The 14,257-nt window shown below is 38.2% G+C and overlaps 1 protein-coding gene across 4 annotated transcripts in view; it reads right to left on the reverse strand.

Moving 5' to 3' along the window:
- Positions 1-14,257, reverse strand: part of LOC145978504 (synaptogenesis protein syg-1) — a 794,118-nt gene that overhangs the window by 44,223 nt on the left and 735,638 nt on the right. For all 4 annotated transcript variants that reach the window (XM_083111126.1, XM_083111125.1, XM_083111124.1 and 1 more), the window contains exons 10-11: positions 12,289-12,402; positions 4,680-4,713 (exon numbers count right to left, since the gene is read on the reverse strand). In XM_083111126.1, the coding sequence (XP_082967252.1) occupies positions 4,680-4,713; positions 12,289-12,402 (148 nt within the window). The remainder of the gene's footprint in view (positions 1-4,679; positions 4,714-12,288; positions 12,403-14,257) is intronic.

A 14,257-nucleotide genomic window follows, 5' to 3' on the forward strand; every position in this document is an offset into this window, starting at 1 on the left:
AAAACAAACGTGGAACAAAGAGCCGTGTGTTTTAGAAGCAGTATGAGCCATGTGGAGCATACTAGACCTTAAAGTAGGGTTAATTGTGGATCAAGAAACACCATTGTTTTGGTAGAAATATGAGCCATGTGAAGCAAACAAGACCTCAAAGCAATCTCCAATAAGGGAAAAACCATACGTTTTGATAGCGGCATGGGTCACGTGAAGCATACTAGACCTCGAAACAATATTAATCAGAAAAAAATACGCTTCGTTAGACTAACATCTTACAATAATTATACATATTATTGTGGTTACGTAATGTTCTTTGGAAAGAGACAGTGAAACATTTTTTAAAAATCCACACAGAATGTACATAGCCTTCATGTCCAACACACGCACAAAAAAATTACAAACGTTTAATTAACGATGATTCCGCACGAAATCATGGAAGCTTTGACAACTGAAATGGGGAATCGCAGCCTACATCTGACGAAATCAAGTTGCGAGAAGAGCGGTAGAATATAACGAATTTGCCCCCCGTTCGTTGGTAGCGCTTTTTTATCAATTAAACGGTACGCTTGTCCACGTGGGACGTCGAAACAACCGAACGACAAAAAGGACAAAAATTAGAAGGGCCCGGGGGTGGGGTGGAGGGCACAGAAAAAAAAAGCGAAACAGAAACGAGTAAATACAGCAGTATGGAGAAGGTCTTATCAAGTTAACCGGACGTAAAAAACAAGTTTTCAAGTCTCCATGGGGAAGAGGAGAGGGGGGGGATGTGGCATGTCAGATTCCCCTTTCTGTCCGAACCCTAGGGCTGTGTTAATTAACGTGACATAGGGAATCTCGAAATAAAAGCAGTAAAGAGATTTTTGGAAAAACAATTTCGAATCTTTCCTTCAAAACTGTATGAACAGAACGTGATTCGGCCTCTGTATGGTGAACAACGAAGCATGAATTCGACGTTTCGCGGACTGTGCACGATATATGGAGATTCTTAACTACTGCTTCTAATCTACGGCTGATAATGATGAACAACGTTAAATATATATGAAAATAAAGCACAAAGAATTTTTGGCATGAAAATCGACCCAGACACCCCTGCTAACTTTTAAACAACCCCCAAAATGTGGGTCATATTAATTCCTAAAGCTATTATATTCAATTCGTATTTCTGAATTGAAAATTTAAAAAATTGTCAATGGCCAATAACGTGAGAGAGAGCATGGATATTAAACTATCATATTGTAAAAATTGTGTAGTAGTAATATTATTGTTCACAAAATTTTAATCTACTTAGAGAATGAAAAATAGATCTTTTACGTATTTTGAAATTCAAAGGCACAACTAGATTTGGCAAGAAACTGATGACAAGACAATTTGGACTGAAAAAGAATATTAGAATAAATTGGTTACATAGATATAGAAGAAAAGAAAAATTCTACAGTACCTAAATGTTTTACCAAAATCCAAATAACAATATGTCGTAATAAAGGCGACAATAGGGTGGCGACATTTGTGTGTTAGCAATATGAACGGTGTGATGCATGCAATAGTGAATCAAGACATGAAAGTTTCGTTTTGTTAGTAGGCATGTGATACATGTAACTTCCAATATTCATCAACAAAGAAAAAACTTAAGATCACACATATGCGAACATGAATCAGTGAGAGATTGTAAAATAATTATTACCTTTGTGCTTTACATTTCCAGATTTTTTATAAGGTATACATTCCTAATAACTTGGATCACAACGAAAATTATATAGGCAATATAATACCATTATACGTACATCAGCCATGCACAATAATAGCTTGCAGCTATGTTTGTAATAATATGATTCAATATGACTAGCAACTATTTATTAGACCTACTTACTTGATGATCACTGTTTTTGTTGCTTGGTACCATATAGTGATGGATTCGCGAACTTTCGACGTGGTCTTCGGCCACGTCTTGTACGCTAGCATGCGTGACCTACGGCCACATTCTGGGGGCAATCATGTTATAAATGGAGTTCCTCAATGATCTTGTATTGGATGAAGGGGAAGAAGTGTATAAGTTCGCTTATGTGTGTACGTGCTCTAATATTATACAAATATTCAACATATCATTGTCTATTTTCTTAATAATAAACTGGGTAAATATCGTCCGTTTCAAAATAGTTAGATATTTCATATAAACGAATTAAATAGCGACACGTCTCGTGCGCTTGCCGACGTAGTTTGAAAGGTTGATTGATTGAATTGGTATTGTAAGTCCACTTTATGCACAGTAAGGCTAATCGGGACTGGACCTACAGTTTAAAGTGGGATCCGAACCACTATGAGCCTCCACCGGGTATCGTACCCGGGACCCCCTTGATTACAAGGCGACGACGCTACCACTGCGCCATCGGGGAGGCCGTAGTTTGAAAGGTTTTGAACGTAACGTTATGTGTGTTCGGGTTCTAATATGGTACAAATATACAAAATATTCAAAATTATCTACTTTCTTAATAATAAACTGGGTAAGTAAAAACAGTTTCAAGATAGTTAGAAGTTTTATGTAAACGGATTCAATAGCGACACTAAATTTGAAAAGCAATATTTACGTATTTTGTCATATTTACATGTTTAAAAAAGTAATTGAAAAAATAATTGTTTTCCGTCATTACCCTCAAATTCCTACCTTGCCTCTGTAATAAATTTTGACGCTCATATTTTGAAATGCGAAAAGTCTAGTACAACTCAATTACCGTGGTTTTCGGGGTGAAAATAAACTTTCTTTAATTTCCGTAGCAACGTCCGGTTCCGTGGATAACAACAAACATGGCAAGCTCTAAAGAATTGTTTTTATTATACTTCTAAACATTTAATTTAAACAACAACGATGCAGATATTTTCGTATTGAGTATACCAATATATAATAGCGACACGTCCCGTGCTCTTGCCGACGTAGTTTGAAAGGTTGATTGATTGAATTGGTGTTGTAAGTCCACTTTATGCACAGTAAGGCTAATCGGGACTGGACCTACAGCACACATTTTTCAATCAGGAGTTTATTCATGTGTGTTATAGATGAGTGAGAAATAATGTACAGTAGCTTGACAATAAAGAACGAAGCAAACAATGTGAGCAAAAAATGTCCTAAATAGCTTTAAAAATGTCACAAGGGCACACACAAGAATTGTACAAAATAAATCAGAAAAAGCGCAAAGGAATATATAAAAAAAATATTCGGAAATTTTCTCCAGTTGTTACTGAAAGTGCACTGTGTACGGAATGTGATATTACCATATTTTCTACAGTTCCTTGTCGTAGAGTGTGCAGGCGAACGAACTGTTCATTCTGGACCTCTCTCAGAGCTGAGGTAGTGTAATCAGCATCACACCCAGGCTGCCTTTACTCCCAGCATGAGGCTGGATGAGTCATAAACCTACTTCTGCAGGAATATCTACGAAGATTTTCTACCTGACATAGTACGTTTCTCACATAGCACCTTGCACAATATTACTAGATTACTGAAACTAACTGAATTGTAAGCATCATGATGAGATTCTAGTACCTTTGGATCTTTCTAGTTTTATTTATCTCTAATATAACTGAGAATACTGCATATATTAATGAAATGATTAGTAATTTTTACGTTTGTACACAAACGTAAATTATATCAGTTTTGAAAAAACATCTGAGTTAACTCTAATTGAGTTTGAAAAATAAATTATGCAATATCAACAATGTAAAAAAAGTTAAAAAAAATTGACAAAGAGTTGAAAGTGATAAGTCAACAATGGAAAACGAGTAGTAAACAATGGCATGATTTTAGAAACGACAAGACGAGTGGCTCTCCTAGATTTTTGAATTTGAAAAATACTCTTGTAACACAGGCTGTTGGCTCTAAAACTCACTAGAAGCAAAACAAGCAACGAAATCATCTAAACATAACGGAATTCGAATGAATATATTTGTGACTTACTTCCTTCAACAATCCTTCCCATGTTGGATTGCTATTCTGAAAAATAGAAGCCAAAGTATTTTTTTGTCTTTAAAAAAACAATGAATGTTTTCCTCTTCAGCACAGCGAAGAACACAATTATATTTTCAAAAACTTCACTAGTGACAGAATTTGTTATAAACACACGCACAACCATACGCATTTACTTATCATTCTTCCAGCATCACGTTGATAATGCATATACATTTTCTTGTACTTTTGTCAAAAATTCCAAATGCTGTTCAATAATTTAATTAAAACATTAAATAAATTGTGCATTAACACCAAACAAGCCTTTCATGACATAAGTGTCTGTTTGAACTATCACCACACTTAACGTGGATTTCTGATGCACTGTATCACTGTTGCTCAAAATGAACTTAAATGCAATTTATTCAAAAACCTATCCAAATTTCCTAACATATCTCAATCAGAAATTAATTCTGAAAGTATTATTGTCAAGACATTCCACTATGACGAAGTAAACAATGTTTCAGCCACAAGAAGTTTGGTATTTTTCACTTCGTGTACAACCACATGCCACAGAGACACTAGTTACAGAACTAAGGAAGGTAGAGATAGACAGACCAAGAAAAGATGCACACTAAATAGCAAGTTTTGTTCATGGACGCACTTAATGAACCAAGAACTTCTGACGAAGAAGACAGGTGATTTTGGGAAACTGTCTTCCAGCTTGAAAAAAAAAAATGGTCACACTCACCTCTCAAGGTCTGATGGCCTGAAATCGCCTCTTCCTGAAAACAAAGGGAAAAAACTACATTTTACAAGGTATCAACATTACGGTATGTATTATCATATCTGAATGATAGTATACTCACAAATCCAAACAATACAATTAAAAACTATATTACTATGTAGAAATTACGATGAAGTAACCATGTCCAGTCTGGAATTCAAAGTCAATTTACATACGTCACGATCTGAACCTTTTCAGTACATAGGCTTTTTAAATCTCGATCAAAGTTTGCGAATTAGCTAACTATAGATACTCTAAGAAAGCATGTAACCAACAGATTTAGTAACATGTTAATAACAGATATTCCTTTTCTTTGACCATAACATATGTTTTTATCGACACGCCGATAAAGAAATAAAAGAGGATCGGTGGCTCAGTCGGTAACGCGTCTGACTACCATGATAAAAGTTCCCGGGTTCGATCCCCGGCCGGTTCAAATCCGGGAACTTTTCTAACGATGGAAGCGACCCCGGCGCCCACCCAGCGTCGAATAACATGGGTACCTGGGGGAAACCCTGGGGGGTAAAGGCGGTCAGGGGCGTGATGCTGATCACATCACCCCCACTCACGACCGGATCAAGAAAGTGTGGGGCGTTACCCCCACATCCCCTCTACGCCTTCATGGCGTGGTGCTATGCACAGGGGAGCACTTTACTTTTTTTAGATAAGAAAAGAAATAGCATATAGATAGGAAAGAAAAGAGGAAGGTACAAGAATACAAAAGTACAAGAGAATAAGAGAGTGGAAAAAGAAAAGAGTTAGGGAAAGAAGAAAACGATATGTATAAAAACAGAATGAAAGAAGAGAGGAACGAAGAAGAGTGAAAAAGACAAAGAAAAGAATGATATTAGGTACATAGAGCAAGCTGAAAATAATTGAAAAAGATAGGAAGAAAAAAATTATATACGGATGGACAAGAGGAACATGGAAGTGAGAGAAGGAAAAAGAAGAGGTACAGGAAAATAAGAGGACAGGAAGAGAGAAATAAGGGGGTCGGAAGATCTCTAAGGGAAAGAAAAGAGAACAATGACAGGTAAATAAATGGGAAGAGAAAGAGAAAAATGACGTACAGTGAATAAAAGGAAAGGTTGAGCAGCGAGAGAAAGAGAAAGAAGATGGACAGGGATTAAGATGGAAGAAAGAGCACTGGGGGAAAGAAAATAAAGAGACAGGGATATAAGAGGGAAGGAAGAGCAGCAAGAGGAAGAGAGAGAAGAGGGTCAGGGAATAAGATGGAAAGCAAGAAAAAAGAGAGAAGAAACAGCAAGAGAGAAAGCAACAATAATAGGATAAGAGTGAAGTAAGAACACTGAGAGGAAGAAGAGGAACCGAGAATAAGATGGAAAAAGAACAGTGTGATTGATTGATTGATTGATTTAGTTTATTTTACTTCGCGTTTTGTGCCTCTTGGATAATTTGCGAAGATGGGGGTGAGTGATGAAATGATGAAATTGATGAATGGACATTCACAAACAACCAAGCACGACCGGGATTCGAACCCGGCACCCTTGGCGTCGCAGCGCGATGTGCTAACCACTCGGCCACAGGGTCGGGCAAGAACAGTGTGAGAATGAAAAGGAAGAGAGAGGCAAGTGCACTGAGAAAAAGATAAAGAAGAGGGGCAGGGAAAAAAGAGGGACAGGGAAAAAAGAGGGGGAGGGAAAAAAGAGGGACAGGGAAAAAAGAGGGGCAGGGAAAAAAAGAGGGGCAGGGAAAAAAGAGGGGCAGGGAAAAAAGAGGGGCGGGGAAAAAAGAGAAAAAAGGGTAAAGAAGTAGGGAAAGAAAACAAGGGATAGGATAGATAAATAATAGAAAGGGGGGCGAGAGAGAGGAAGAACACAGTTAAAGAGAAGAAATGGGAACAGAGAACACTTCTTAATGATGCAAGAAACAGGGCATGTAATGAACATCTGGTTTAGAGCCTGGGGGAAACCTTCTGCGGTGGAGTCCCGCACTCTTAAGAGCCCTATTTGCAACAACGATTAGCGTTAGTGCTCACGTATCGATGCGCACTTCAATGGAGCATCCGAGTTCTCCTGCTCAGGTGATCATCTCAAACCCCTCCCCCTGAGTCTTTTACGGCTTCCGGTCACGTGACACCCGAAAAGGATGGAAGTCGTAGCTGCAGGGGGCACTTGAAACAGCAATTACAGCGGAACAAAGGCCTCGTTTGCTTTAGCCAATTGGCGCCGCTCCTCTGATAAACTTTCCCAATGTTCTCTGCTCTGTAGATTCAATGATAGGCAAGCGAGAGTTTGCACATTAGCTAGAAAACCTATACAGCTTTGCAACATTGGTTCTTATCTTTGGAACACAGAGAGGCTAATGTTGAGGGTTTCAAAATGAAAAACGTAACATATTTTATGCAGTATGGTTAACTGAGACTGTACATTTTTGTAGTGGTACAGGATATACAATAACTGCATCAATATTTATACAAAGCAGCTTTACAAGGTAACATGCTTTAAGAGTTGCATACATAAAGTAACTGCAAATCGGTTTGATGGCAGAATGGTTATAGTAATGTGTAGCAAAGAGGAATCATGGATACCAAGACGAGCACTAGCGTACGTGATTTTTCCAGAGGGGGCTGGATTTGTCAAGATGGATATTACATAGCTCAGTTCTTGAAGGGGTGGGATGTACAATAAAATATATCCTAGGGGATGATATAAATACAATTAAGAATAATGCTAAAATATTTCTAAAAGCAGCTAAAGAGATAGGTTTGGAAGTTAGAAAAGATAAAACTAAATATATGCGTACAGGCCGAATTCAAGTGTTAGGTAATAATCAAAATTTAATTTCTGATAACAACTCGTTTGAATCAGTTGCTAATTCAAGTACTTAGGAGTAATACCAACAAAAGAAAACAAAAGCAGACAATTCAGGAAATGCGTGTTACATTTCTCTTCAAGAGCTTTTTATCTTCTCGTATAATATCTAAGAAACTAAATGTTAAAATATACAAAACCGTAATGACAGGCGAGTGGAGAAGGGTACATAGTTTAGAACTGCATAATATGTATTCATGTCCAGATAGTAGAATAATTAATAAATAATTACTTAGATGGGCAGACCATGCGGCACGAATGGGAGAGGAAAGAAGAGTTTAATACAGGATTCTTGTTCGGAAACCTGATGGTAAGAGACCTGTAGGAAGGCCAAGACGAAGATGGAGGGATAACATTTAGATGGACCTAAAGGAAATCGGTAATGATGGAAAAGATTGGATTGATCTTGCCCAGGATAAGGACAGATGGAAGGATTAAGTTGCTGCAGCCATAAATCTTCGGGTTTAAGAAGGCTAGAGAGTTAGTGAGTTAATTATTATTTCTATAACCTTAGTTTTAAAAGTTGTTACAAAAAAACAAGAATGGTTATCGGGATTCATATTATGGGTCGTTTGCATTTCATCACTGCCTTCTTTAATTTGAAAATTTTGATTTTCTCAAAAATCTCAAAAACTTTACAATGGCTGATTAGTACTGTCAGACCGCAGAAGACACGCCTACCTCGAATGGACGAATCCAAACACAGAAGGAAAAGTAAGTAGAAAGATGCACGAAACTAGCTTTTCAGTTTCAGATCAATAAATACTTATTGTATTGCTCATTATTGCTTGCTCTTTTGTGTATTTCATATACGATGGCCGTTACATCTCGTATCGAAAGCCATTCGAAGTGGGACAAAGATAATTTTGAAGGAAATGTGTCTTCCTGTCAGTGTTCCACTTGCATGTATCACCCCTATTTTATCACTGGACTCGCCCAGTTAGCGCATGCGCACTTGTGCCAATGCCCGCGACTATTGCAGACAGACTGTACACTAGTTACTAAGGCAATCGACAATTGAAACAAAAAGAAATTGATTAATGTATTGTTGCTATCCTCAACATTTTGTATTACCATATATTTATCATATACTCCCTCTGTCCCATAATTATAGTCCGGTATGCCAAAATGGTAGTACAGGAATTACAGACGAAGAGGCAGATGGAAAGCACATGGATGAGGAGAGGCACAGTACATCAATCTTCAAGATTGTGAAGAGGAACAACGCGACCTTATCGCAACGAGCAAGAAATACCGCCCAGACGATTACCAAAAGGAGGCGTTAGGTTGCAACACACCGGTGTGGCACTGTATGGCAACCGGTCTAGCAAGGTACGCTGCAAATCGTTAGTAGAGCACTCCTTCAGTGAGTATGTGTGAGAAGAACAGCCATAAACACACAACCCATGACAGGAAGCGACAGGGGTAGCAAGAACCTCACGGACAGTAAACGACAAGCAGTGTACGATTTCTTCTTTGAAAACAGTACGGCTGGGGTAGTGAAGAATGGTCACCAAACCATTAACTGTTACCAAAGATGTTTACCGGGACATGCTCATCAACAAGTTAATCCCAGCAATAGATGCACAATGGTCTCGTGGACTGCGCGCAGGGAGAATCCAGGTGTCCGTTCAGCAGGACAATGCGCGTCCGCATATCCTTTCCAATGACCGCGCCTGGATGGATGCTGCAGCGACCAGTGGAATCACTTTGGATCTCCTATGCCAACCGCCAAACAGTCCGGACATGAATGTTTTAGATCTGGGGTACTTCCGGGCAGTTCAGTCTCTCCAGCATCAGGCAGCTCCACAAACTATTGATGAGTTGATCGCCGCAGTTGAAAAATCTTTCTATGATCTGACACGCGACAAGCTCAACAACATCTTTTTCACTTTGCAGTCCTGTCTCATTGAAATTATGCACCTCCAAAGGTGGGGACAACTACAGGATTCCCCATATGCAAAAAGCACACTTGAACCGCCGAATCGTCCTGCCATCTCGCTTGGAGTGTCCTCGAAACATTTACGACGTGACTAGAGCAGCACTGCAGCACTAGATCTAGATCGTTGAGGGGATGACAACCTTCCTGGACCAACAATATCTTTCGTCTTGATGTTTTATTTTGTCGAACTTCTTGGTCACTTTGTATGGATTGATTACTTTTTATTTAGGTTCTTTTGGATACTTGATCGGCCAATTTGTACTGATCCTTGAGTTATAAAGTTGTATGACTCATTCCCGTGTTTCATTTTCTTCTTCTGTATACACCAATGTCACAGTTTGAATATCGGACAATTATTATGGGACAACAAACAAAGGTGTACCGGACAATAATTATGGGACAGAGGGAGTATTAATTATTATGATATCCATGGTGATTGTGTAAAGAAGTTACGAGGTAAAATGGTGAAGTGAATTCATTTATCAATGAGTGAGGTGTAAGTCCTTTCATTCTATTATTTATATAACCTGTTAAGTGGTCCGTTAAAAGCTATATTAACTATTTTCTGCCAGGTAACCTTCTTTTTAGAATGATGGTAGTGCATATGTTTATAATATTAATATAGGTATAGTTCTTCTTAGCTAATTTTGCAATTCTGCTGTATGAGTTTGCATGTTAAGGACATGTGCTTCTCATTGTCAAATATTAAATACGCTCACATAAACACTAGTGAATGTCCGTAGAAATGCACATGACATACATGCACACATATTAGCCGGCTCAGTGGCCGAACGCGTGGATCCCTGTGTGGACACGTGTGTTCTTTCTGATTATCCCTAATCAATTGAATGTAATCAGCATGCATTCACATCCTCGCGATTATGCAAAATTGGCAGTAGAGAGTTGCTAAATAAAAAAAAATAAAAAAACACACCCACATTATACAAGATCTTCTAAAATGGCAATACATACCATTCGATATGTTTTGAAGTTGTTGTTTTTATAATTTTGCTTCAAAGTATTGTACTTAAGAGACCTACAATAAATGAGAGACAACAATAAAATCATATTATCCCATAAGAAGAGAGTGGCACACCTAAGATGTTTTTGATAGGTCTTATTATCCTTCAACTTTCCCTAAAACCGATACCAGATATGCGAAATGATAAACGGAACTCTAAATCTAAAAAAAAAGTAGTTATAGATGGTTCTGCACGTTGATAGTGTAACTCTTCCTCTGTACTAAGGTATTACTAAACATGTTCTTCATCATAAAGGATGCATTTGAGCCATTGTTCAACCTAACTCTCGAGGCCTGTTTTTGTACACTGTTGTATCCACTTCTCCAAACCCTTCTTTGGCGTTGAAGAAGATGTGTAACGTCATTCCATGGATATTTCCGAATCATGAAGATACGCTCATGTTTCATCCCCTGCCACCAGATCCAGGCTTCAAACGCTTGCGGCAGATCAAAGCAGAATTCGACCCTCTTCTCCTTCATATCGGGGTCAGCTACCGAGGTACACACTTTCCGATCCCATAAGACTTCTATCGTAGTTGTGCAGCAAGCTCACGGTTTGCGACTCGTCTGACCACACAAATCAGTCCGTCAACTGACTGTGGTGTCACAGCTGATACAGTCCCACTGCAGGATTGGTCTTCAAGGTTGGTTTCCTTCTTTAAACTGCTTCATCGATATGTGCGCATTACTGTTGTCAATAGTGCTACTTCCGTGAACATTCCGTAGCTTTTCCAACTGTTATAATCAATGTTTATTGATTGATTTGGTGTTTTAAGTCCACTTTATGCACAGTAAGGCTAATCGGGACTGGACCTACAGTCTAAAGTGGGATCCGACCCCTTGATTACAAGGCGACGACGCTACCACTGCGCCTTCTGGGAGGCCTCGTCCATGTTTAGAGAGGGTGACAGTGTTTCACACATGTTTTTAGATTTTTGAGAAGAGCGAGCCTCTTAAACTGTCCCCGAGGAAGTTTTTAGTCAATACTTACCTTTTTAATGTGTCGTATAGTGCTTTGTAGGTCTCTTTACAACCAACTTTTTCTCAAGGGGCTCTTTACACCACGTTTTAAACTTTAAGTTAAGGGTTTTAGATAATAGAACCTCGTCCACTTTCAATGGTGCAAAATGGCCATATGTGCTGAGGCACCCAAAAGCTTTAATTCATTCATTCATTCATTCTGTAGATATGAGACAGCCTGTACCTGTTCTTCAAGAACTTATCGACGGCACGTTGCTTCTGTTTGGAACCCATTCCTTACCAGCAATGAAGGAGAAAAGATACTCTACCAACGTGCGCACCCTAAACGGCACGGATCATTTACCTAATAAAAAATACACAAATATTCTTTCATATTAGGTGTAAACAGATTTTGTGGTTCATCAGATATAATTGTTTACCTGTATCCTTGTATCTAGGCAACCTTAATTACACGCAAACATCCATTCTGTCCCGGAAATATCTGGAGCAAGCAGAACTCCAAGGGCTCGACCAATGAGCGCGCGAGAGAGGAAGTGAGCGTATGGAGGAGAAAACGCGGCCGCAGCTACCCGATTTTTATGCTACACCCACTCGCTTTCTCCCCTTCTCTACCGTTATGCGCGACCTTGCTCCACAGATTCCCGAAACAGAGTGTAGAGGATGTAACTTCCATTAGAGAAAACAGTGTTGGACAGAGGTAATAATGTTCTAAGCCGCAACATTATACATCACGTGCACTGTTCACTAAGCACAAATTCTAATTATTGCCCTTGAGATTAGAAAATTGGCACTTACTTGCAAAACACCACTTTTCTCTGCGAAAAGCGTACAGAATGAGAAGAACAACTATCACCAGAAGAACCAGGCACCCCGCCACGATGCTCATCACCGTTGCCATGGATACGGGATCTGCAGAAAAGACGTTAAATATTAAAATCTTGTAGTGACATACGGTCGACTTCATATATACACAGGGGGTTCCTGTCTGCCGTTGCACTCCTTGCAAGGAAAAGAAACTTTTTAATATTTCTGCCACCAGATGTCACCATTAGAGATGACGTGGCACTCTGAAGCTTTTGCAAGTTTTTCGGGGCCGGCGGCGGATCAAAGGGAAGAGGAGAGGGACTCATTTCCATCCGCGGTCTCGAAAGGGAGAAGGCAGAAACTAATTTGCAACCGAGAGGAAAGAAGGTATAAGAATAAAGAATATGGCAAAATATTAACTCAACTCAAAGGGGTCTCTTATGATGGCGGTAGGTTCAATCAGGAAAACTAGAATTTGATATGAGATGTACACAACTCTAATGAGTGTAGTGTTATGGTATTTGTAAAAGAAACAGGATATTAATGTCTATGCAATAAGATGCCAAATATGATTAAAGTAAGAAATAAATACCCGTTACCCACGATAACACACTGTCATTGATCTTATGTTTACAATACATATTTGCAATTTGTACAATACACCAACAGCAACAATAATAATACTATATTTGTGATCGTGCACATAAAATTGCTAATTAGAACACATCACTAATTGCATAATATCACATATTATATAATAAACTATAAAATAAATTTAAGAGAATTTATTATGTTGTCCAATAAACCAACGTTCCACCAATTAATTCTGAACATAGTTTGTTTATTGTCCTTACCGATATATTACATGAAATACAAGAATTACACTACCACTAATTATTATTATATAATTTATATCATTCAATTGAAAATATGTCTTAAAAAGCAAATACAATTGCTAAGTGTTCCACGAATATGATAAATCCTTGTAATAATAAACTTTAATTAATATGACTTCCATGCTCTTATAAAATAAACATAATGTCCACCAGTAAAATAAATAATCATGTAATATCACATAATATTTAATTTTTGATTTCTTGTATTTTTGTACTTATTTTGAAACAATACTAATTATTCACACTTAGCATTACCAATTGGACGTGCAAATTCTTTTCCACCCACTGCGGGAACGAAGTGAATGCAAGCAAAACTTGGGAGAAGCAATTTCCTTCCTCTTGGCTTATGCTGAACTCAAAACGTTCATAAATACATTCACCATAGATATATTATTCGTGAAATAAACCCCCACAATTTTGCTATAGTAGTTAATTGGAGTGGTAAAGTAACAGTTATTCGTGGGCACTATATTTCTATGCGCAGTGCCTGCGAACACCTGGCATCGGGTGTAACCAATAGGATTTCGCACAATTTACATGCATTTGTTTACATCGATTTTGTTTTTAGAATAGTTGGAGTATAGATAGTACTATGTTTTCCTTGCCTTTAATAAAGGTACATACATATTTTTAAAATTGAATGATTGTCACGAAAAAGGGGTTGATTAGAAAAGACTTCTCGTAAAAACGGAAGGGAGGAGAATGATTGAGAGAGGACGTGGGAAAGAAACAAAGAGAAAGAGAGATTTAGAGAGAGAGATGTAGAGAGAGAAATAGAGGGAAAGGGAAAAGGGACATATTTATAGAGAGAGAAAGAGAGAAATGGAGACACATTTAGAGAGAAAGAGAGAGAAAGGGAAAAGAAAGTGATTTAGAGAGAGAAAAAGGGAAAATAAAGAGATTTAGAGAGTGCAAGAGAGAAAGACAGAAAAAGGGGAAAGAAGGAGAGATTTAGAGAGAGAGAGAGAATGGGGGAAAGAAGGAGAGATTTAGAGAGAGAGAGAGAGAATGGGGGAAAGAAAGAGATAAAGAGAGGGATATAAAGAGAAAGAAAAATAATGAGG

This window comes from Lepisma saccharinum, chromosome 25, assembly GCF_977018435.1.
Source record: "Lepisma saccharinum chromosome 25, izLepSacc3.1, whole genome shotgun sequence".
Lineage (NCBI taxonomy): Eukaryota > Metazoa > Arthropoda > Insecta > Zygentoma > Lepismatidae > Lepisma > Lepisma saccharinum.